The 25,642-nt window shown below is 52.4% G+C and overlaps 1 protein-coding gene across 3 annotated transcripts in view; it reads right to left on the reverse strand.

Annotated features, from left to right (window-relative positions):
- Positions 1–25,642, reverse strand: part of DGLUCY (D-glutamate cyclase) — a 106,564-nt gene that overhangs the window by 37,950 nt on the left and 42,972 nt on the right. The window contains exons 1-3 of one of the 3 annotated variants that reach the window (XM_080658934.1): positions 24,520–24,731; positions 5,181–5,320; positions 693–846 (exon numbers count right to left, since the gene is read on the reverse strand). In XM_080658934.1, the coding sequence (XP_080515060.1) occupies positions 693–846; positions 5,181–5,295 (269 nt within the window). In that variant the 5' untranslated portion in view covers positions 5,296–5,320; positions 24,520–24,731. Of the gene's footprint in view, positions 1–692; positions 847–5,180; positions 5,321–24,519; positions 24,732–25,642 lie in introns of those variants that run through there. The other 2 variants (XM_080658935.1, XM_080658936.1) reach the window with 2 other exon arrangements.

Consider the following 25,642-nt stretch of genomic DNA (forward strand, 5'->3'; position numbering starts at 1 on the left):
CGTGAGTGCTCACAGTCTAGGTAGAGCAGTGGCACAGGGAGGGGAGGGAGTCATTCCTCCCCATGGAGGGGGAGGTGCCGGAGTCGGGTCCTGAAGGATGGATAGGAGTTCACCAGCTGGACAAGGAGGAAAGCACAGGCAGAGGGGACAGTGGAGGGAGCAGAGCGGTCTGCTCCGCGAGTCCCCGAGTTGGTAGCATGGGAGGTGCTAGGGAGAAGGTACGTGAGCTGGCCTCGGCCCAGGGGGGATCGCTGGAGTCCACAACATGATGACAGCAGAATGTTCCCGAAAGTTTTCTCTCGGGGGAGAGGGCTGGGGTGATGGAGGTGACCAGACATAGTGTTAGGAAAAGTCACTCCAATGGGACAATTTTCTTCCTCGTGCTGTGCAGACAGGTTTCTGGCTTTGGTGCTGACGTGGCTGGATGGCAGTGCCAGTGGGATTTCTCCAGGGCTGGGCTTTCTTGGTGATCCCAAAGATTTTACCTGGGGCAGAGGCAGGGGCAGGGGCAGGGGCTAGAGGTAGGAGTGGGATCGGGGGGAGGGCATCTCCTTCCTGAGCAACCGTCACGAGTGAGCCTCCGTGCCAGGCTCTGTGGGGTCGCGAAGCTGGACAGAAGTCCCTGGTGACAGGCCCCTGGCTGCCGCATCCGGCCCCTGCCACCTCTAACCCCGCTAACCCACGCATTTTACCTGGTGCCTGAGACGGCGCCCAGGGCAGGCAACGCCCACTTGCCCGGCTCGCTGCGGCCCAGCAGGGGCAGAGGGCCACGGTTGGCCCTGCAGAACGTCTCAAAGGCCGGGGCGAGGGCCCTGTGCAGGACCACCACGCTGGCGGGTCGGGGCCCTGGTTTGGGGAGAGAAAGAACACACACAGTCAGGTGCTTCTCGGGAGAGCCTTCCTAGTTTAGCTTTCTGCTGCAGGCTAGCAGACACACGCAGAAAAGTGCACGTGAGCGTACCGCCCGATGGCCTCAGGGAAGGAACACACCCACGGAACCAGCATGATGAGCACCCCAGAACCCCTCGCTCCCCTTTCAGTCATCTCACACCTCTCCCCTTTGCAGGGGCAGCCACTCCCCTAAACTCTAAATCACACACTGCCTTTGCCTCTTTTTCATACAATGTTCTTCATGGAGGCCAGTTGCTCTCATTCAACAGCATGTTTGGGGGAACCACCCATATTGCTGTGTTTAACCGTAGCCGGTGCATTCTCATGGCTGTGTGGTGCATTCACTACCACAGGGTATCTACCCGACACTGTTGCCGACGGGCATTTGAATGGCTTCCAGTGTGGCCTTATTACAAACTAGTGACCCGGTGCATGAAATTCGTGCACATTAAAAGGGGATTAATTAGAGGAAATAATTTAATATTGCTATTTGCCCTTTCTCTATAATAGAAGTGTCAGAGGTGAAAGAAAATTAGTAAAATGTATATGAAAACCTTCCTCCTGTCAGAGTCTGGGGCTCACTACAGGACCCAGAGTCAAGTCCCCGCCCACCCACATGCACCTCAAAATCACATGAGACCCAGACCCGGCCGGCCCCCCCACCATTGGGCTAGATCCAGACCCAGCCAGTCCCACCCTTGTCAAGCCCTGCTGGTCCCCTGGCCTGGCGCCAGGATGGGGGCATGACCTGAGGTCCCCCAGCCCAGACTGGGGCGGGGGTGTGCCTTGAGGTCCTCTGTCAAGCCCCACCAGGTGGGGGACACGGCCTGAGATCCCCCGTCAAGCCCTGCTCGGTGGGGGCATGGCCTGAGTTCCCCCAACCCAACACTGGGGGTGCACCTTGAGGTCCCCTGTCAAGCCCCACTGGGTGGGGGGACACGGCCTGAGGTCCCCTGTCAAGCCCAGCCAGGCAGGGGGGCGCAGCCTCAGGTCCCCTGGCCTGGTGCTGGGGCAGGGGGTGGGGCCTGAGATCCCTGTCAAGCCCCGCCAGGCGGGGGGTGTGGCCTGAGGTCCCCCGGCTTGGTGCTGGGGTGGGGGGCATGGCTTGAAGTCCCCTGTCAAGCCCCACCAGGTAGGGGGAGCAGCCTGAGGTCCCCTAGCCCAGCACCAGGACGGGAAGTGCACCTTGAGGTCCCCTGTCAAGCCCTGCTGGGTGGGGGACATGGCCTGAAGTCCCCTGTCAAGCCCCATGGGGGCAGGGGAGGGCGTAGCCTCAGATCCCTGCTGATTGCTCATTAAGGCTCCTTATGGGAACTTGGCCTCAGCTGTGGGTGCAGCCATCTTTGTGATGGAGTGATGGTCAATTAGCATATTCCCTCTTTATTAGATAGGATGGTGCAGTCACGAGCATTTGACCACATGCACTTTGGGGTACACATGTGCATACTCCTGCTTGGTATAGGTAGTGTACATACACATTCAGCTTTGGTACATACAGCTAAGCAGGTCCAAAGTGGCGGTACCGATGTACATGCCCACCCACAGTGGCGTGTGGGTTCCTGGTCACGCCATCATCTCTCCCACATTCCGTATTCCTGGCCTTTCTCATTCCGGCCACCCCGGCAGGTGTGCGGAGGCGTCGCACCAGGTTTTCATTTGCATCGCCCAGGTGATGAGCGTGCGGGAGTGTCTTTTCAGATGCTATTGGCCACTGGGGTGTCTTTTCTGGGAAAGAGACTGTCCATGTGTTTGTCTGGGCAGGTTCTCGGCTGAGCAGCTCACAGAGTCCTTGACTCTGCCCCCAAGGACGTCTTAGCGGAGCTGTAGAGGAAGACCCCCGCTTGCCTGCCCCGACCCCTCAGGTGGCAACCAGCCCGCCTTTAGAACGAGAAGGCCTTTGGCTCTGGAGGCAAACGCAGCGGCGCTGGAACCCCGAGTCGGCCTCTGACCAGCGGGGTGACCCTGGGCTCCGTTTCCCACGGATAACATGGCAGTAAGCTACCAACCTCGACGAGAACTCTGCGAGTTCATTCCTGCGTGTCCAGTACCTAGCACACAGGTGTTTAGGAAGGGGGGGTGGAGTTACACTCCCTGGACTCTTGTACAGACATTTAAAGTTATGATACGGAAGAAATACTTTATGATATTAAGAGGTATTTGGGCTGCATCATGAAAGGAGTAATACTAGGTTCAGCATATTCCCCTCTATAAAAAGTCGATGAGAGCCTTGGCCGGGTGGCTGGGTTGGTTGGAGTGTCCCCTACACCAAATGGCTGCATGTTCGATTCCTGGTCAGAGCATATACCTAGGTTTCGGGTTCAATCCCTGGTCAGAGGCAACCAATCGATATTTCTCTCTCATATCGATGCTTCTGTCTCTCTCTCTCTTCTCCCTTTCTTCCTCTCTCTCTAAAATCAATAAAAACATGTCCTTGGATAAGAATTAAAAAATTAAAAAATAAATCGATGAGAGAGAGAACTAAAAAGAAAATACATCCACGTGCTAATCATATTCTAAACTTTATGCAATAATTAGGAATCATTCTATAACTGGAGAAAAAAAAAGTTATATTTTAAAAAAAAGGATTATTTCCTTTAAAAAGACCATCCCAAAGAAAAACGTAATTATGCTCTTTTTGTGAAATAACCTTGGGCACAATCCTCCTTCACGCCAGACTTGCTCTCTCATCATGTGGACATTTCTTTTCCGCAAAAAATATTGTCAGCTAATATTTCTGTGTGCTTAGCATGTGCCAAGCTGCCTGTGCCAGGCAATTTATCTGTGTAGTCATCTGTGCACACGAGGAGAATAAGGCTCAGAGAGATGGAGTGAATTTCCCAGGGTTGCACAGCTGGTGCAGGGCACAGCCAGGATGCAAACCTGAGACAGGAGGCCTGTGCGTCCCCGTGGGCACCCACAGGGCCTCGCCAGGCTGGGTCCGCCCCCACCTCCGGCACTTTCCTTCCCGGGGATGGTGAAGTGAAGCAGATGCCGGGTGTCTGCAGGGAAGAGTCTAGGACCGGCTCCTGCTCTAACTGCCTGGAGCTTCTGATCGCGAATCCTCAGTGCCTGCCAATGCCACAGACAGACTTCCAAAATGAGGACAAACCGGACGCTGCCAGCTGCTGAAAGCTCAAGGAAGCCGACTGCATGTCTCAAGCAGGCCCAGCGAGCCTCCAGAAATAAGCTGGAATGAGGGGGAAGGGAACTGGGCCCGCCCAGAGGCATCGCATTCCCCGGCCACCCCCTTCCTACCTCCAAAGCTGTTGTGTGAGCAAACTGGACCTTTCAGACCGTCACTCAGGGGGTACGATGCGCACAAAGCTTCCTGGTTTCCTCGTTAATTAAACGGACTGCAGAGCCCCTGCGTTTTGGTTTTGTTCATCTCCACTCTGGCCGTGGAGAGTTCCCATTAGCAACAGGACGTGGAACAGAGGGCTGAGTGGTGCCTTTTTGAGGGGGACCCACGAGGGGAGGGCTCTTTCTGGTCTGATGGGATTCCTGCACCCCCTGGGTTATGGAATTTCGCTGGGCCTGGGGTCAATGACAACTTGGACATGTTTTCTCTTGCAGGAGCTTTTAGAGCCTTGGTGTCACTCCGGAGAGACAGTGGGGAGGTGGGTACCACCCGGTGAAGATCAGACCAAGGCAGGGAGACCTGGTCCAAATTCGAACCAGATTAACATGCTGCATAGCTGGGGGCACTTTTCCAGGAGGGAAACCCTCTCATCATCCGAGGCCGTGGGTGGTTCTGCCTACGGAGCTGTGGCAACCAAGCAGAACCACGTGGTGCTAGCCCCACCCCTGGACAGGTATTCACACCCGAGTCTGGCCCACGTGCCAGCTCTGCTGGGAAGCTGAGCAGCGATCAGGGCTGACAGCATTCTGCTCTTCCTTTCTGTCTCCTGTGCAACGCTGGGCATCTCTAGGATTCCTGTGCCCTGCACAACCGGTATCTCCAAAACTTCATGGCCAAGGGAATTTTCTCTCTCTCTCTCTCTCTCTCTCTCTCTCTCTCTCTCTGTTTATTAATTTTAATTTTTAAAAATATATTTTTATTGACTTCAGAGAGGAAGGGAGAGGGAGCTTGAGAGAGAAACATCAATGATGAGAGAGAATCATTGATCGGCTGCCTCCTGCACGCCCCCCACTGCGGATTAAGCCGGCAACCCGGCATGTGCCCTGACTATGAATCAAATGGTGACCTCCTGGCTCATAGGTCAACGTTCAACCACTAAGCCACCCAGGCTGGGCTTTTTCTCTTTTTTAAAACGTCTAGCACCACTCACCCCCAATCGTGCTGGACATGTTTCTGATGTTTGGTTTCTTTTGTAGAATCAAACTCCTTATGGCAGCAAGAGGGCAGGACTTCGGGTGGAGCATGAAGGTCATTGTGAAGGTCATCGGGCCAGAGATGACCGCAGAGAGTCTGGATGAGGGGATGAAGGGGAACAAATGAGAACGCACAGCTCCTTGAAGGCGGCAGATTCCCCATCAGATACCCCATCCCGTCCAGTCCTGGCCGTTCCTGGCCCAGCCCCGGGATGTGTATCGGCTGGAGCACGTTCTTGTCCCTCCCCCACCCCTTTCCAGTCTCAGGCTCTAGACCAGGGGTGGGCAAACTTTTTGACTCGAGGGCCACAATGGGTTCTTAAACTGGACCGGAGGGCCGGAACAAAAGCATGGATGGAGTGTTTGTGTGAACTAATATAAATTCAAAGTAAAGGAGCAGAGGGGAGAGCAAGAGAACCCTCTGCTCTTTCGGCTCCACGGGCCGGATAGAACAGCCGAACGGGCCGGATCCGGCCCGCGGGCCGTAGTTTGCTCTAGACGTTCCTAACACTTCAAGACCTTGGCTCACGCCCTTCCCTTGGCCAGGAATGTCCTCCTCCCTCTCAGAAGGCCTTCCCATCCCTCATAACTGGCTCAGAATCTTCCACCTCTAGGAAGAAGCCAAGGGGTGCGCACTGGTTCATGCTGGGCTCCGGGGCCCTCAGAACATTCTGCGGCCTGAACTGCAGTTGGCCTGAGGTTCTTCTTGACTCGGAACCCCCTATCCCTCCCCCGGGGGAGACCCCAAGTGCCTAGGCCTCTTCCACAGGTCCCAGAGTGCCAACCACAGCCTAAGCACACAGCACACACCCAGAATGCTTATGACCCAATGAACAAATGAATGGGTGCCGATCACAAGTGAACCCGCGGGCTGAATTTTCTGTCTACGTGTGGCTTCTGTGGGTTAGACTTAGGGGCCCTAGAAGGTAAAGATTTTATGTTTTCTTCCTTATACCTCCTTACTGCCACTACCCCGGACACAGTGCCTGACACAGAGTTTTGGTGAATGAATGAATACAGGGGTGGGCAAAAGTAGGTTTACAGTTGTGAGTACGTGATTGCATTATTTGTTTGTGTTACAACTGTAATACAAATATAATTTTTATTGTGTTAGCAAAATCGAGGTCACATTGTGTTGGCTTCCAAGGCACAGCCCATGTCTTCTTCACCAAAACACACCCAGTGCCTCGCTAGTGCCTGGCACAAAAGTGGGAGTTCAGTAAGTGTTTGTTGAATGGCTGGCCGACTGTAGAATGGGTGGAAGCACAAAGGCAGTGCCCGTAGGGAAGGCTCTGGACAAGCCTGGCTTCCCACAACTCTTTCTGTCTAAAAGAGGAGACCCCGATGGGATTCTAAACCACCAATGGATGTTTTCGACTCTACTATTGGCGATAGAAAACTACGTAACCGCCATGGCCATTTGATGAAGAATTTGAGATTGTATAAAATCTCTAGCAAACAGAAAGGTAAAGACAGCGCCCCGGAAGAGGTAGAGATGTATTTAAGACTGACAGCGAATGCTTTAATAGCTGCAGGAACTGAGTGCTGTGGGCACACCAGGAGAGGACAGTGGAGGGTCGGGTGAGGTTGGGTTCCATGCCCCAGTGGAGATGCCGAGGCCAAAGCAGCTGCTTTGGCAGGTCAAACTTGAGCTTGCTGGCTGGACTGACAGAGCCCTCCTGGCCCCGGCAGACCTCGCTTCTGGGCCAAGCAGCTGGGGCACCGGCTAAGGTCTTGGGTGTCTGTGGTTCCCCATGGTCACTGCAGAGGGCTTAACACCTCAGCCAGGCACTCAGCAAAGGTCCAAGACAGAGCCATTCCCTGCCCAAGTGGGGACAGTGGTCAGACCCCTCTAACAACTGTCCTCACTTCATATCTGGAGGAAAGAATGATGTTTACCCCAAACTCAGTCAAATGAGAGACACCCCACATGTACCTGTTAGCCTTCACCCCCATTATATTTTTATTTATTTGTTTGTTTTTAATATATTGTTATTGATTTCAGAGAGGAAGGGAGAGGGAGAGAGACATAGAAACATCAAGGATGAGAGAGAATAATTAATCGGCTGCCTCTTGCATGACCTCTACTGGGGATCCAGCCTGCAACCCAGGCATGTGCCCTTGACTGGAATCGAACCCAGGACCCTACAGTCCACAGGCCGACGCTCTATCCACTGAGCCAAACCAGCTAGGGCCTCACCACCCATTATTATTGGATAGGATGTCAGGTACAAGCTGGGGGCTGTTTTGCAAATAAATTGTAGCCAGAAACCAAACTCTGCAGACGATTGCCTTCCCTTTGCTTTATTTATTTATTGTTTTAATATAAATTCAAGGGGATCTAAGTCATTCCTATTACTTTCCTGGCCTGGAGATAAATGAGTGCAGCTAGGACTCCTGCCCTGTGACATGCATGCTGGGAGTGTGCCAGGCACCTGAATGTCACCACATGGGTGCTGGGAGGGAAAGACAGCTGAGAACCCCTACCTCATGGGGTCATCCCCTTGAAGGCAGTGGTCAAACAGAGCATGACGTACATGGGCTCCTGCAAAGAAGTGCCCTCAATATACCAACCAGAGAATGCCCAGTCATATACGAAACGGTAGCAGCCCCCACCCTATGTGGGATGCACTGTGTGCCAGGCCCTTTACCCTCAATGGTTTACAACCATGGGTTCTTCACCTCCCCCCAACAAAGAGGACATTTTTAACCCCATTATAGACAAGAAAGGTGGGGTTCAGGGAGGTCAAAGTAGTTATCTGAAGTTCCATAACTACTATGTGGGAGAGCCCAAATCCAAAAGCAAGTCTAAATTCATGCCTGCCTGATCAATATCTACCTAATCTACCTATCTATGTCCATCCACCCATCCATCCACCGATTCATCCATCCATCCATCCATCCATCCATCCATCCATCCATCCATCGTGTGGTGTTAATGGGAATGACATCCTCAGTAGGAACAATGGGGACCAGCCCCCGTCCCCCCACAAGATGATTCTGAGGCCAGAGTCTCTTGAGCCCTTATGTTTCTTTGGGACTGAATCCTGAACTTCTAGGCTTTCCACCAGGGTCTCGAGTGAACTCACTGCTGAGTGGTGCTGAGTGGCCCGTGTCTCATGGCCCAGTGAGGTCTCACTCTAGAAGTGAGACAGGATGGGGAGATCTCACTGGGGAGCCTTGGCTGGACTTCAAGAAGTCACCTTTCTGCTGCGAGTTCTTTCTCCTCTCTTTAGAGAATAACAAACTATCAAATCCACAAATGTCATTCCCTAGCATCAAATATACCAGAGAGGGGACCCACAAAAATCAGTTTCTTAGCAGGATCTGACACATCCCAAGCCCAGTGCGAAGTATCTGCTCTATGCCTGTCACAGGTGACTGAAACTCCACTATTAGGAAGTCATTCCTCTGCTTTACCCAAGCAATCCAGTCCAATCCAATCCAATCCAGTCCAATCCAATCCAATCCAATCCAGTCCAATCCAATCCAGTCCAATCCAATCCAATCCAATCCAATCCAGTCCAATCCAATCCAATTCTGGAGGAATGCATCTTCCAGATGTGCTCAAACAGTGGGCTGAATGCAAGCCCGTGGTGGCACTGTTTGTAATAGAAACCACATAGAAACAAGCTAACAAAGGTTGATTAAATGCTGGTTAAACAGAGGTGTAGCTAAACTGTAGTACATCCATACCATACACTCCCAAGCTCCCTCTGACTGCATTCCCACCCTTGCTAAGATAGCAATCACAACATTAACCTTGCTCAGGCCCAGTCCAGCCTCAATGCATGCATTCAGCAGGCATCATGGCACAGAGTACAGATTGGGAGGCAGACTGTCTGAATTCTAAACCCGTCCCTACACTTAGGAGGGGGTCATGAACTCCTCTGGGCCTGTTTCCTCAACTGTAAACAGGACCTAATAACAGTATGCACTTCCCTGGGTTGCGGTGGGATGAAATTAGCTAACACATGTGAGGTTCTCAGAACAACTCCTGGCTGGGCCCACGGGAACATTGCCCTTGTGTGTGTTACTCCTGCCCAGGGCGCTGCAGATACCGTGGGGAGAAGACAGCCACAGCCCACGCTCACGGGGGGTTTGCCTCCCCGGAGACAGACCTCAACCACATAATGAGCATTGTGTCTGTCTCCCTGGGAGAGACAGCCAAGTAAATCAGTGACTATGATACCATGTCCAGAGGAAGCCCTCCTGGGCTGAGTCTGAAAGGAGGAGGAATGGTCAGACTCACAGCCGGTGGGGAGGGCGGGTGCTCTAGGCAGGGACAGCATGAGCAAAGGCAGGGAGGCAGTGGGGAGAACTAGCTTCTTGTGCAGAGGACGGGTATGCCACAGGGGGGAGGAGGGTGCAGGGGCTGGGAGGGCAAGCAGAGGCCAGCTCCAGAAGAAACCTGGATGGATCCCCAGAGCAATGGGAAATCACAACAGTTTTCAGCAGCAGAGTGAATTGGTAAGACTCACGGTTTATGAAGATGCTCTGGCTGCAGGTGGGGGACGGACTGCAGGGCAGGCAAAGAGACGCTGGCAGAGGAGAGGGGAGGCCAGTTCAGGATGATGAACATCTAGAAAGCCTCCCTCCCAGAAAAGACCCTTGCAGGAGAGGGTCTGCCTTAACCCTTCGTGTGCCCTGCTGGGCCAGCCAGCCCTCAGCATGCTTAGGGGAGCCCACGTGACTCTTGTGAAGGAGACACAAGGGATCACACACACACACACACACACACACACACACACACACACGGAGAAAGTTTTCTGTTTCCCTTCAGTTCCACCAGGGCAGAACTTTTGACCTGTTCCATTTCTTGATATATCTCTGGCGCCTGCAACAGTACTTGGCACATGGAAGGCACCCAATAAATGTCCACGGTCAGGGCGATGGGCAAAGCAAGTGACACCCATAAAAGCAACCAAGGTGAGGCAACCAGGGAGGTAGGAGGGAAACCAGGTGGCTCAGAAGCCAAGGGAAGCAAGTGTTTCAAGGAGGAATTTATGTGATGGAGTCATGGAGAATGAAGTTTAAATGTCAATCGGACTTTGTAACCCGGCCAGCAGACATGTTGTATGTACGCAGGACGGGACCTTGACAAAGAATAATAGAAGACACAGTCCATCTCCTTGACGCCCATAGTCAAGCCAAGAAGATCACATTATTCACAAGCATGAGCACTTCCCGATGTTAGAAAAGTCCATTTCTGGTCTGTAGATGTCACCCCCCAGAATCCTGCCCTTGACCATGGAAGAACAGAACAAGGAGGTGTGCAGACCTGGTCTCCACTCATTAATTTTTGTGGTGGGAGTTGTTCAACTGCCAAGACAGTTGCTGGTGGCAGCCTAGATATAATTGCAAAGTTGCAAAATAGAGGTTGCCGTAAGGAAAAGTTATCCTAACTGTATAAATATTTCAAAAAAATTTTTCATTATAACAGAGACAAAAGATTGGGCCAATGCTGGACATATTACATATTGATTTATATTGTTGATTTAATAGGTCGGATACAAGTGCTTCCCATACTCAAGGATTGTGAACAAAACAAGTATTTTTAACTAAAGTCAATGGTGGTCAAAGCCGACTAAACAAGTTCAGTCCTAAATCCAGGAGGTGGAGCAGAGCGAGGCAGGAATCCATGGCGAGGGATGGACACCTTGGTGACCCAAAGCAGGGGGGCAGAGCCCAAGTGGTGAGGGCATCCATCCCCAGGGTGGGTGGTCTGGCCTGTGGTGTCACAGCCTGACCATGGTAAGGAGGGGTTCTTCAGAGTGTCGGGAATGGCACCTGGCATGTGACAGTGGAGGGTAAGGACTGCGTGTGTGTGTGTGTGTGTGTGTGTGTGTGAGCGTGCGTGCTGGGAAACATTATCCTTTAGCTCTGCTTGGGAGCAGCAGCGTTTCATTAGTAATGAGCACAGCTAGCGCCATGTCTTGGCTTCTAGATGCCATTTTTCCATTAAAAAGAATCGAGACTCCTTGGAGAAATGGTTGATTCCACAGCTTGGGCAAGGAAGTCAGAAAGCCAGCCTGGAACATCTTGTCAGGTCAGAAAGTGACAGCATGCTCCAAGAAGGAGGAGGCCACAGAGAGAGGATCCAGACTGAAGGGGCTCTCACTGGTCAAACTGGGGGCATATGAGCTTCAAAATAAGTAATGATGGGAATGGAGTATAACTCACTAATATAGGAATCTATACATCCATATGAGTATAAAAAAATAACTAAAGTTAATGAGGAGTGGGATATTTACATAGCTTCAAAGTACCTCCCCGTAAAAAGCTTTTTAATTACAGAGAGGAAAAGACTAACTTTATCTTAGAGAAACCTGGCAGATACCACCTTAATCACGTGACCGAAGTGACCATCATTAGAATAGGAATAAACTGAAATGATGAGATCCTGGGTAGGGGGCAAGGAGAAGGCCAGGTCACTGCCATTCAAAGCGACATTCCTGCCACCGATGATAACCTGCATCCGATTATGAGGAAACATTAGACAAACCTTAACCAAAGGACAGTCTACAGCATCTGTCATCTTCAAAAGCGTCAAGGTCACGAAGGTCAAGGAAAGATGGAGACCCAAGGAGAGTAAACAAACACCATGAAACGCAAGAATGATTTTGAACTGGATCCTTGGGAGAAAAAGACACTATTGTGATCACTGGTGAAACTTGAAGGGAGTCTGAGGATCCGATGGTAGCAATGAACCTGAGTTAGCTTCCTGGATTTGATGGCTGTGTTGTGGGTAGTTGGGAAAAATGCAGGAAAGTATGGGGGAAACATGGGGACACCAGCAAAACTTACTCTCAGAAAGTTCAAGAAAAAAAAGTTGCAACTTTTCTGTCACTTTGTGATGGTTTCAAAATTTAAAAATGGTAAGAAACACATTATGGAAAAATTACACAGTAAAAAAATGAAATGTGGCACATACATATCATGGAATATTATTTAGCCTTTAAAAGGAAGTAAATCCTGACACATGCTACAGCCCGGATGAACCTTGGAGACATCATGCTAAGTGAAATAAGCCAGTCACAAAAGGACAGACACTGAAGGATTCCACTCATAGGAAGTGCCTGTAATGGTCAAATTCACAGAGTCAGAAAGTGGAACAGTGGTTACCCGGGGCTGGGGACAGGAGAGTGTGGGGAGGTGGTGTGTAATGGGGACGGATTTTAAGTTTGGGATGATGAAAGAGTTCTGGAGACGGATGGCGAGGATGGTCGCAGGACGATGTGCGTGTACTCGCTGCCAATGAACTGTGCGCTGAAAACTGGGTAAGATGGTGAATTTTACGTTATATATCGCTCACCACAATAAAAAATAAAATCTAGATTAAAATACCAAACTGCGGGTGTTAAGGTACAGTCACATTAACTGCTTAGTTTCCAAATGTTGGTGTGAATGTGACACCAGGGTTGGCGTGTGTCCGGCATTAAATATAAGATGTTCTCTGACTCGTGGAGAGGAGCGCGCCCTGGCAAAGCGGGGTTTGTGTGTGTGTGTGTGTGTGTGTGTGTGTGCTTCACGTGGCCAAGCATTCACTTTATCGCTCTGTGAAATGTGGGGAGAACTCTTTCTGCCAAACATGACTGTGAGTGTCCATTCTTAGAGAGTCACAGACTATTTGAGAGCCTCGTTCTTCAAAGCAAACCTGCTTTCGGTTGCTTAATCCAATACAGCAATCCAACCCAGTGGCTGGCAACACTCCGAGGTATGCACTGTCAGGGGCCGGGAAGGCCAGCCCATCTGTCTCATCGTTGGCTGGGCCTGCGTGTTTGCTTATTCCATTCAGAGGCTCTCCAATGCCCTGCCAGACAGAACCCCTGTCCCTGTGAAACGTAACACGTGGGCCAGATGTCGGGGAAGGGAACGGTGCTGCTAACAGTAAATGCCAAGCCACGCGGTTCCCTGGGGATGAACCAGGCAGTTGCTTAAATGTCTAGCTGCCCTTCCACTGCACAGCTCCACCAGCGGCATGACCCACAAGCCTACGTCAAGGTCACTGTGAGCATCGCTCCCTGGTGGGAGGAGCTGGGGGCTCCGTGGACTTCCACAAAGGGCTTGCCTAGCAGTGATGACCTGACACACCGCCTGCAGGCACAGAAGGTACGTGAACGAGACGGCAAAGTGTCTCTTCGTGACAAATGCCAGACGTGCCAGACAGACGCTTGTTTGGCGCCTTCCCATCGGATGATTTTCATAATCGGCAACTTCTTAGGCAGCAGTGTGAGTTGATGGTGGTAGTAACCATTAAAGTTTCTTAAAAATTCCTTTGTTAGGGGTATGTGTGTTCTGTTTTTAGCCTGTGCTTTCATTGAGAGTAAAATTAATCTCAATGGTCAGTTCTTAGAATTACTGGTCCCAGAAACATACTTTAGTTCAAAAGCATACTTGCTTTCCCCTAAAGCAAGCATGTCAAACTCACGGTCGGCGGGCCGCAGGCTTGCCCTAAAGGAAGTATGCCATCTGACAGCATAAATGTATAGAAATGAATATACCTAATAGAGCCCCATATGGACAGAAGTCGATATTAGGGGGCAGAGTTACTAAGACATGGTCTTTAAACTTAATCCTCCCACACTAGGCCTAAGGTTGTATATGTGGGTTACATTTCAGAAGATGTAATTGGCCTACATCCAAATAAAAACGAACTAAGCTTGACCAGCTTCATTTATACACATCTACCAACAGTTATGCAGAGACGGTTATGTAAATACTACGGGATGGCTCGAGCAGTTGTGTTAAGGGTGTCTCAGTCCATGGAAACTGCATTTGGAAATAGCTGAGCTGGGCCTGAGTCTACCGCCCGAGGTCTCACAGACCGGAACCCGCAATCTTCCCTGCTCTGCTTTCTGGCTGAGATCCTCCGAGGTTTCATTTTACGAGTATTCCTGAAAATGTTCCGGACTCGGTCCCCGCCCCACGGCTCTTTATTACCCACTCATTGCAGAAAGCCAGCGACAGTTCCACACGCAGGCAGGATGGGGGCTGCGGGCTCCCACCGTGGGTGATGGCTGTGCTGGGCAGAGGCCACGCGCCTTCAGGACTTCCCTGGGAGGGCTGGGGGGTGCTCTTGGAGGGATGCTGTGCTCTCCGGGGCCTCAGACCATCACAGTGAGAAAGTCAGAAGCCTCGAGAGGCCATCCGACAGCAGCCCTCTGCCCTGGTCTGGGGGGTCGGGCCCTTTGGGGTCCTGCCCTCGGCAGCAGCCAGAACACAGCGGAACCCCATTCTCCCCAACACGAGTGCATTTCCATGGGAACGGCCCGGCCTCCATCTATTTCTATGGCACCTATCACCATGGCACCTACTTGCTTTGAAAGCACAGGCTAAAAACGGAACACAGAGAAAGGGGGCCGCCACTTCCTCGCTTCACCTCTCCGCGGCCGTGGTTATACCTCCGACAGCTCATGTGGACCTGATCCACTCCCAGCTTCTGTGTGTTTGTTGTGAGAGCCCTTAACACTGAAAAGGCTTTCTATCGGCATCGGTATCTTCGAGGGGTGATGTGGCCCCAGGCTCCAGAAGAGGCTCCTCCCAGGGCTTGGTCAGGGCCCCTTACACGGTGATTGGGGGAGGGGAAAAGTGGGGAGCAGGGCAGAGGGACACCAATGTGCACAGATGACCCAAGAAAGGACCTATGTTCGTTCTCTCCCGGAAGCGTGTGGGGCAGCCTCTCCAGGCTGGATCCGCAGGCCAAAGAGCCCCCCTGAAGGTTTTCCTTAAGTGAGAGAGACCACCCTTCCAGTTCCTGGGGTCAGACAGGACTTGAGTTCGAATCCGGGCTTGCCAGCCAGGTGAGATCAGCAGCCCCCTCTCAAAGGGTACGTGCACTCCCGTCTAAATGGCGGTGAGGATACAGAGCCCATGGGGACACGCCACGTGCTGTGGCCTCAGCCTTCGTGGTTGCTCCCTGGTTTCCTCATCTATAGCACGGGGGGAATGACCGCGCCTGCCTCGAAGGAGCTGCATGGGGGTGCGAGGAGACCACGTACGCAGCGGGCTGAGCTGACGCTCGAGCTGCTGGAGAGGAGGTGTGAGGAGGAGGAGGCCAGCGATGATGCCGGCAGCCTGTTTCTCCCGGGCCCTCCGTCCTGCCCTCTGTCCCGTGGGGCAGGCCCATAAGCAGCCCCTGCCCTCAGATTTCTACACTCACCAAGTCCTTGGCTACCACAAAGGTAACGGAGGGCACGCTCCTGCTCCAGAGCAGCTGTCACCACGCGTAGGGCCACGGGCCGGGGGACTCGCTGTGACACATGGAATTCTCCCAAACGGGCGACGATTGTAACACAGGCCTGCCGGCTCCAGGCTCCCTTCTCCCACCTGTGAGCTGAGTGACTCTGGACGAGTCCCCTAACCCCCCTTTCCTTCTCCATCTGGGGACCAGGGCGAGGCTGCCCGTCCCAGAGGGAGCTGGGGAGCATTCAAGGAGAACAGACGGAGAAAACCTCTGGTCCGGCATGGGGCGGGCACCCAGGAACGGTGGGCTCCTTCTCTCTCCACCACCCTGGGCGCTTTAAGGCGGAGTCAATATCTAACGGCCGCAGCCTCAGCCTTCATAATGGAAGGAAACGTAACAGAAGGAAACAGGCCCCTTTCCGGAATTGGCTGGTGGCGCTGGTAGACGCACCAGTGAAACTCCCAGGCGCACTCCAGGCCCGGGGCTGGCACGGCGCCCCCTCCCCCTGCCCCCACTGCCCTCTCACAGGCCACTTCTCACAACGCCCTCTCTCTCAGGAATGCTCTGCTCTGTCCGGCCCAGCGAGGCCAGATGGTGGGCTCGCTCGCAGACACAGGCTGCTCATTCCTTTCTATTGCAGAGAAGTGTCCCCTGATGAGCACAGAGGCGGTCTCCCTGCCAAATCGCACTCCCCAAGAGCGCCCCCTTTCCACATGGGGATCCAGTGCTTCCAAGGAGCTGGCCTCTGCCCCCACGGATCTGGGTATGGAACCTGCGACCTAAGCTAAGCCAATTCCAGAATTCCATCCCCGTGGCGGGCTTGCTCCACGTGGCCCGGGAGGGTTCGGTCAGAATGAGGCTCAGCACTCATCCTGAGAAGCGGGGGCAGAGGCCTTCAGGGCTGCAGCTACGAGGGCTGGACTGCTCGGGCCATTTGTCCAACTGGCGCCCGAAGAGCTCCAGCCCACAGCACTGCGGCTGTGACGGTCCCCCCTAGATCCAGGGCATCTCCCGCGCCCTCCTCAGGAAGTCCTTGGTTCTGTGAGTCAGGGAACCCTGTTTACGTTGAAAGCAACTGGAGCTGCAGTGTCTGTGACATTAGGATAAAGGAGAAGCACCGGGAACGCTCCTTCCTCTCTAATCTCAGCGCCCTCGCCACAGGCAGAGCGTAATTTCCAAGTCCGGTCTCGAAGCAAGGCCACCTCATTTAGTACCCACGGTCACATAGTCAGCCAGCAACCGAGGATGGACGGAAAGCTTTCTAACTAATTTGAAGTACGGTACTTTCCCCTACACAAGTCTTGACGCATCGACGAGACCAGCAACCCCATGAACTTCATCAGGACTCAGCGTCTGATTCTCAACCACCGCCAGCCAGGAGGGGGCAGCAGGAAAGAGCAGAGTCTCACCCAGCAGCTCTTCAAATCACAATGCTCAGGTGTGTGTGCGTGTGTGTGTGCGTGTGTGTGTGCGCGTGTGTGTGTGTGCGCGTGTGTGTGTGTTTGCACTAAAGGTGGTGATGTGGTGGGCGCAGCAGTGGCAGTACGGGTCACCAGTGGGTGTGGCTGTCTATCTGACTCTTGGTCTGACTCACAGCTTATTAACTTTAGGAAATCACATAAGCATCGCCCTCTGCCACTGTGTCCTACGAAGGGTGGACACGTACGCATGCCTAACAAGAAAGCCCTTTGAATCAGTGGTGTCTCCATTTTTCTGACGAGGACACTGAGGCCCCAAAAGATGCAAAGTCATTTTCTCAGAAGCTGCTGCCCGTTTCGTAGTTGGCGAGATCAGGACTAGACGTGAGGCTATGAATTATGTTTTCATTTCTTTCTCCAGATAGGCAATGCTTTCAATTCCCCAGTTGGATTATAAATTTCTTGAGTCCAAGTCTATTTTTTCTTTCTTATTTCGACCATCCATTATAGTCACTTAAGCTGTGTTTGTTCCCAAACTGTCAGCGGAATCTCCTGCAGCCAGGAACGCCCAGCTCGGGGCCGACAATGCCCGGAGGTCTGCTGAGTCCTTTCAAAAGTGCCAGGCACTGGGCTGAGTGCTCGACATATAGGATCTCGTTTTTTTTTAAAATGGTTCATTGTATTTACGCTATTCTTGGAGCCCCGGGCGAGTGGCCTTCTGCCAAGGCCTGTGAGGGGAACTGTTTGGGCTGGAAGTCGAGATCCGTTCTGAGGAACAGACACAGAGGCAGTGGCCCAAGAGAGCGGCAAGTGGCACACGACTATGTGGAAGGGGCAAGGACTCTGGGTTTGATTCCAGGCTCTGGGTGGTCTTACTATCTGGGTGGTCTTACTATCTGGGTGGTCTTACTATCTGGGTGGTCTTGCACAAGTTACGTGTGTATTTGTGCCTCTGTCTTCTCATTCATTCAATGAAGACATAACCCCAACAGCTCTCTGGGAGATTAAATCCTATCAGTCACACACCCAGCACAGCACGGGGCACAGTTTTGGTTTTCTCCACTCAATTTCTTCTCTGCTGGGCACCACCTCATCGCTGGCCCTCGTGGGCATGTGGGCATCGGCCCCTGCTCCATGGATTCTGGCCAACCCTACCCAGGAGCTAAAGAGAGGTACAAAAGCTCGAGAAAACATGGCCGCCAGGTGGAGGTGGCGGGGGTGGGGGGGGGTTAGTTTCCACCCGATTCCTTGCCAAACATAGATTAGCCGCTGGAAAGCAGAGTGAGCCAAGGAATGGTTGTACCGGGGCAGCTTTGTTTCGTTACAGATTCATTGCGTTTAGATGATAACGAAGACTTTTTCCCTTTGTCTCTGCCTATCGGGCCATGAACAGTCGCAGATCTGAGAGCCTGAGCACCAGGTCTGCCTTACTAAGAGAGGAAAGGGGGGGTTTTGCCAGGAGGATGCCGTTTAGGTTAAGATGCGATGCTGTTCCGCTGGACAGCCGGGCGTCCCTGAGAGGCGAGCACTCTCACACAGCAGGGGACCCTTGCTCGGGGCCCCTCTCAGGACAGGGGAACGTTAGGCCTCCCCAGGTGACTCTGACTGAGCTGCAGGTTTCTGGCGCTTAGGAGGGGTTGGGGTAGGGGAGCCGGAGCGGCAGCGATTGGTCAGATGCCTTCCCATCGTACCACCTCTTCTAATCTCCTCTTTCCTCACAGAAGGCTGCAGGCCCAGCATTTTCTGTCATGCAGATTGAGGCTGCTGGTGCTGCACGGTTACATCCCTCTGCTGGGAGCAGTTTCGCTTCTGTCTATGGGAGGCCGTGTTCTCAAAGTGCAGCGCTCCACAGCCCCTGCAGCGGAACCCTTGTAAAAGTGCAGATTCCTGGTGCCACACAATTCCCGCTGAGTTAGACTTGGGGGGCCGTTACGAACATGGGGTTTAGAGTCAGAGCTGGAGCTGGGAGTACGGATGAGCTACCTGCACCCTGAGTCCCCTGGGCCAGGTATTCCATCTCCGTGGATCTCAGTCTCATCACTGTACAGAGGGAATGGCCAACACTCAAGGAATATGGAGCTCATGTGGTTGTTACAAGGATGAAATGAAATGATACATGTTTGGCACATGTTAAGTGTTCAGTGCAGGATAATGCTTCTTTTTATATAATACCTGTACTCAAACAGTCTGAGGACCCTACGAGAAAGAATAAACATGGCCATCCCCACCAGGGTTAAGATTCGTGCTACAATGCTTTCCACTGCACAGGTTTTGATGCATCGACAAGACCAGCAACTGCATGAACTCTACCAGGACTCAACCACCGCCAGCCAGGAGGGGGCAGCAGGAGAGAGCGGAGTCTCCCCCAGCAGCTCTTCAAATCACCATGCCCAGGGGTCGGGGTCACCTGCACTAAATGTGGTGGGTGCAGGAGTGGCTGCACGGGTCACCGGTGGGTATGGCTATCTGACCCTTGGTCCAACTCATCGCTTATTTACTTTAGCAAATCACACAAGCATCACTATAGGAAACAACAAAACTCCACTGAGATGTAGATATTGGGAGAAGCGAGTGAGCCGGGGGTTGGCGAATTTTGTGTACAGCCTTTGCGCTACGAATGTGTTTTACATTTTCAAAGGGCGCTGAGAGGGAGTGGGTAGCCAAGGAGGTCTCTGTGAAGGACAGGGAAGAAAAATGTCCAGCGAAGGCGGTTGGAGACCTAGAGCAGAGAGCCGCGGGGGAGAAGCTCAAGGTGCAGCCGTGACAACGGTACCGACACTAGGCACTAGAAGCGTCGACTGGCTAGGAAGCTCTCCTTCCTGCCTTCTGTCTGGGCCTTCGATCCATCGTGGGCACAGAAGCCAGCGGGGGATGGAGGACTGAAGCGGCAGGCGGGCAGTGCAGACAGCCCGTGTAGGTAAGTCTTTCAAGAAGCTTGGCTGTGAAGGGAGAGAGGAAGGGAAACTGAAGAGAGAAGTTAGACGGAACCATGGCATCAAGAACATGTTCAGGTACTGATGAAGAATGCTGGTAGAGAAGAGGCTGAAGGTGTGAGTGAGAGAGAACAATGCGTGGAGGGAGGTTCCGGGGGAGATGGGAGGGCATCTGGCTCACGAGGGGACGGTCAGCTGTGGCAGGAGCACACCTCTTCCCTGGCATGGGAGGGTGGAGAAGAGGAGGAGGTAAGCTGGGTGGTTGCCAGGGAGGACCTTGAGAGTTTCCTGGGGCCTCAATTTTGTTCCATTTTATCAATGGAAAGGATGGATTCTCTATCAATGACAATGAGAGACAATAAAACAGATTAAAAGAAGGACGGAGGAAAGAGGGACAGACAGTCTGGAGGAGATGCCGATGGCAAGGGGGCAGTGAAGTAGCTAGGGGCATCTGCAAGGGCTTCTAGGCAGCCTTGGGGACCCAGGACTGTGATGCGTCAGATAGACATGGTGGGCTGAATAATTCCTCCAGCAGCCCGAACCCCAGGGAGGAGCAGGCTCCAGAAGTGGGGTTCAGCTGGGTGGGTCCACAAAGAAGGATAAGTGGACAAGAGCGATTTGAGAGATGCAGGATAGACAGGAAGGTGCCTCCAGAGGTAACAGTAGTCACTGGTTCAGGTGTCCAGCAGAGAGGTCAAGGTCACTTCTGTATATAGACTAGATTCCCTTTCCAACAAAGAAAGTGATTGGAGGCAGATGAGGTGATAATAGAAAGAGCAGGATTTTTAGAATCAGACAGATGTGGGTTCAAAATCATCCTTACCATTTCCCAAAGTAACGTTTTGTCTCTAAAATGTGAAAAATAGTCCGGCCTGTGTGGTCAGTGGTTGAGCATCAACCTATGAACCAGGAGGTCATGGTTCATTTCCCGGTCAGGGCACATGCCAAGGGTTGTGGGCTTGATCCCCAGTAGGGGGCCAGCAGGAGACAGCTGACCAATGATTCTCTCTCATCATTGATGCTTCTCTCTCTCCCTCTCCCTCTCTAAAATCAATAAAAATATATTCTTTAAATGTAAAAAATACATGCTTTGAAGAACTTGTAAGGATTTGATGAAATAATTTAATATAAAGTACTCCAGCTAGACATTACCATTTCCCAGGTGCCTGTCTTATTATTTAGTGCTCTAACGTCTGCTTCTAGTAGGTGCCTGGCACATAGTAGGCTTTCAACAGGCACAAATGTCCTTCTTCATCTGGTGAGGTTGGTAGTGTGGGCCCCCTTCCTGTATTCATCAAATCACCTTCCTTGGTTCGGACAAGCTCCCCTGAGACAGTTGGTGTTCCCTTCCTTGACCTGTTCAATCTCAATTATTGCCATAATGAAATGGAACATTGATCTGTATTTCCTTTCATTGAGCTAGGCTGTTACTTAGTGATTTCAGGAAAGTATACATCATGGAGGTTGAACTCTCAGACCACAGAGATTCAGAGGAAGAAGGAGAAGGAGAAGGAGAAGGAGCAAGAGGAGAAGGAGAAGGAGAAAGAGAGGAGGAGAAGGAGCAAGAAGAGAAGGAGGAGGAGAAAGAGAAGGGGAGGAGGAGAAGGAGGGAGAAGAAGAAAAAGAACAACAACGGAGCCCAATGCCACTGTTGCTGGGAGGCTTGGGCAGTAAAGGAAGAGGCTGTCCAACCCAGGAAACAGCCTGGCAGGTCTGCAGGCGATAATCACGTTGTCCCAGAGGCGTTCCTCTGAAACACAGAGCCAGGAGCTGCCCTGGGTTTTGCAGAAGAAGACATCGAGTACATTAGGCATCCAGAAGACAGGCAGGGGCGCACAGGTGGGCTGGGAAACTGGCAGACTGAGCAGGCATTTGTAACATCCAATTCAGGGCCAAAGCACGCATCCGTGGTAAGATAGCACAAAGACATACGCTGTTCCCAATTTCTGCTCTCCCTTTCTTCCTTTTAGGAAGGGAACTCTGAAGTTGTAGAGTGTTTAGTTGGCCCAGCTAGCCATTACCATTTCCCAGACTCACCTGCAGCTAAGTGTGCCCAAGTTCTGCCAATGGCCCGTGAGCGAAAGGACATGGACAACTTCTAGATAATATCATTTAAGCGGGGCTGTTTGCCCTCCACCTCCATCCCTCCCCTTCCTCCAGACAGAACAGAAGGTGGACGTGATGTTGAGCCAGCTTTGACTATGCGGGAAGAGAACACCGTAGGGATGGGGAACAACACAATGGAAGGAGCCTGGGTTCCTGAGTGACCCTGTGGAGTAGAGTTTTTTTTTATCTGTCCTGACCATCTACCTCTTCTTAGCTATTAGGTGAACGAGAAATACACTTCTATCCTTTTTGAGCAAACGTATCTGGGGGCTTTTGGTTACAACTTAGCCCATATCCTACCTGATAAAGAGTATTTCCCAAAGGTCCAGAGAATAATAATTTTTGTACAGATGGTGATATTTATTGAAAGCTTACTCCGCTAGGCATTATTCTAAACATTTTACATGTATTACCTCATTTAATCCACACAACACTCGCAAATGGGGGCTTTTATCCCTATTTTACAGAAAAGGAGGCGCAGGGAGATTCAAGACTTTCCCTAAAGACCTGTGGCTAGTGAGTGGCCTAACCAGCCGTCAGACAAGTATGCTGGAGGTCAGACCCTTAGTCACTATGTTCGTCAGAGCATAACTTTCTACAATTCTACGCCGTTGAAAGGACACACTTCATTTTACAGGGAGCTGTGCCTGAATATTAACCTGTCTTGCAATTTACTGCAGGATCAAGGCAAGTCATTTAGCTTCTCTACTAGTTGATTTTCCCCAAGAGAGTACAGAAGGGGGCCTACACTACGGACCTCACAGAACTGCTGGAATGATAAAAATGAACTCGCGTGTATTGAAGAAATGCTTTGAAAGCTGTAAGTGTGGCATAAATTAAATAGTGCCTTAAGGAAGGCTGGGGAATCCTTAAACCAAAATAACAAGATGCACTCAATTTTTTTAAAAAAAAACCTCAAATACCATCTAGCAATTTGGCAGGTCGCCTGGGAAGGCTGCTGAAATATGCTAAGGAGAGGGGTACGTTTGGTTTCGTGCATCTGTCATCCTCAACTGAAAAAGGGAGAGATTAATTGAAATGAATTGAAAGAGAGCCTACCTGTGTTTGTGGTGTGCACGTGCACGCACACACATCTGTGCGCACACACACGTACACATGTACACACACACATATGTACACACACATACACACGTACACACACAGGCTCCCAGTAGAAGATATTCCTTACTACGGAGAGCAGGAGTAGCAACAATCCTCAAGGCCTGTGGGAAGCAGGCAGGTGCGAGGATGGGGAGTGGGCGGGGAATGCAAAGTGCCTCCACTGTGAATGGGGACTTTGCGGACCAGGAGCTCCAGCTTTAGCCGCCCTGCTGCTGCCGTGAGAGCCTGGTGTCGCCAGACCTTTAGAATCACATGGGAAATGTCCCCATTTTCCAGGGATGCTCCAGTTTACAAATAAAACATGTCACGGGCCAGCAGTTGACCTCCTGGGATCTGGCCCTATAGCCAGAGTCACATTTGAGTCTTTAAGATCCTTCATTATGATTATGTACAAGCCACAGTTGAGCTTTCTCTCAGCTCACCCCCCGCCCCGGGCCCTGCCTCACCCCATGCCACCTTCCTCTTCCTTCATCCTCACCTAACTCTACCCCTCCGCTGAAGCCAGCTCTCTCTTTGCTTTCCACTCTTGGCCCTCTCTCCCCCTTCCTGTTAGCTTGTACCCAGCTATCTGGGAGACACAAATGAGCTTCCCTCCTCTGCCTGCCAATCAATGCCAACATTCTTCTTTCTGCCAACGTAATCTCAACCTGCTACCTGCCCTCCCGCCTCCCCCCGCAACATGCTAACTTTTGCATGTGTTCTCATGAAGTAAGGTGGGTGGCAGGTAGCTCTCAATTGTCTGTAATGAAGGCGGAGGCAGGGAGGCACAGACACTGCTAGAGAGGAGACGCCCAAAAGCCACGTGGTTCTGCCTTTAGTGTTTGGTGGCGTACGAGTCACGAGCACATCACTGTGGTCACTTGCCCCGTGTTGGTCCTGGCCCCCAGTGGAGACGGAGACAAGCAGCACTTTGGTCTGGACAAAGCCTTGAAGAAAATAGACAGAACTCCGCCTCCAGGTGGAGGTGATGACCTGGGTGCCGCCTTACCTCCACCTCTTCTCTAAGGTCCCCTGCTGGTGTCCTTTGGGTGCTCAGGAAACTTTGACCGGCTGATTGCCCCAGTGTCTGTGGCAGCCTGGAGTCCCTTCACCCCCACGGCCACCCCCCAGGGGGGTCATTTAGCTGCATCACCTCATCGCAGCAAGCTCCTGTCCCAAAGCTGACAGGTACCTCTGACGGGTTTCAGTTTCACTTCCTTTGCCTTCACATGGCCTCGGGGTTCTCAGGGCAAAGACACGGACCACAAGGCCCACACAGGAGGAGGAAGGACAGAGAGGAGAAACGCTTCCCACACCTGAGCTATTGTCAATCATCATATGCTGAGCTGAGCCCCAGATTTTTCAGAGAGAGAAACAGAGACCCCCGCCTGCCCCCCGACCCCCGCCCACCCCCCCTTGGAGGATTTCAGGAAACTTTCTGCCCTGCTCATTGGCTGTGCCCTGCCAGCCCAGGGGCGGGCTCTCTGCAGACCCGCTCCTCTGGGAGCTGGGAGGGCGGGTCTGTGCTGTGTTCCCTGCCCTCCTGACTTACTGTTTGTTTGGGACGGCTGGCCTAGGGCTACACACAGTTCCTCTCTGTTTCCACAGCTCTGCGGAATGTGCTTTTCTCAAAAAGGCAGAAAGGTCCTCTTTCTTCGGCTGGCCTGCATCCCCGGGCTGTCCCGCAAGGCCTGGTCAGCATGCCCAGGCCAGCCCCAGGGACTGTCACGGCCTCAGTCCACAGCCTGTGCTCACGTGGGCTGTGCTTGGCGGGGGAGGGGAGGGGTGCTGGCCTCCTTGGCAGGTAGCCACCCCAGTTCTTAAAGCCGCAGAGCCTCGAGCGGCTGGGCGGACCCTGCAAGCTGTACCCCAGCCTCCCTGCAGGAGTTAGCCTGCCCTCTCTGGAAACAGGGACACGTAATGCAAAGGCTTGGCTGGCCTCACCCCGGGGACTTTGAAAGTTCTGATGCCAAGGTTGCAGTCTGGGCACCACGTGTCTGTCTAGGCCTCAGTTTCCGGGTCATTCCCTGCCCGATAGACGATGGCTCTTAGGCGTTCCAGAGGGATGCCTCCTTTGAGGGGAAAGCAGTACCTGCTTTCCGCTGCTCTGGGTCCTGCTTCAAAGCCTCAGGACTCTTCTTTTGCCCGAGGATTAAGCCCAAACACCATCCGAAGTCACTCACCAAAGGTCCCTGCCCGAGCCCGTGGCTTTCCCTTCCCCGCCTCCCCTGGCTCTCAGCACAAGTCACACACCTGAGCCCACCGCAGGTCCTCCCTTCAGCCCCAGCCCCTTGCATGTCCCTACCTGTGTCTGGCTCATTCCTTCTGCCCTCTGCCTCCGTCTGGCTAACTTCTTCCCTTCCCTTATGACTTGGCCCAGGTGTGGCTTCCTTTCCTGGCTCCCGAGAACAGGTGAGGTGCCCGCTGTGTGTTCCACAGAGCGCTGTGCTGCTGCTCCTAAAGCCCTTACCCACAGGCATCGCCTGCATAGATTTTCTTCTCTCTGCCTCCAGCGGCGGCAAGCTCAGGGTGCACAGGGCCGATTTTCTTACCACCGCCATTTTAATAATACTGGAACGAGTGAGTGAGTGCGTGATAAAATAAATGGATTTAGAAGAAAACAAAATAGAAACAGACTCACAGATCTAGAGAGCAGACTGATGGTTGTCAGAGGG

Source organism: Plecotus auritus, assembly GCF_963455305.1.
Source record: "Plecotus auritus genome assembly, chromosome: 1".
Classification (NCBI taxonomy): domain Eukaryota; kingdom Metazoa; phylum Chordata; class Mammalia; order Chiroptera; family Vespertilionidae; genus Plecotus; species Plecotus auritus.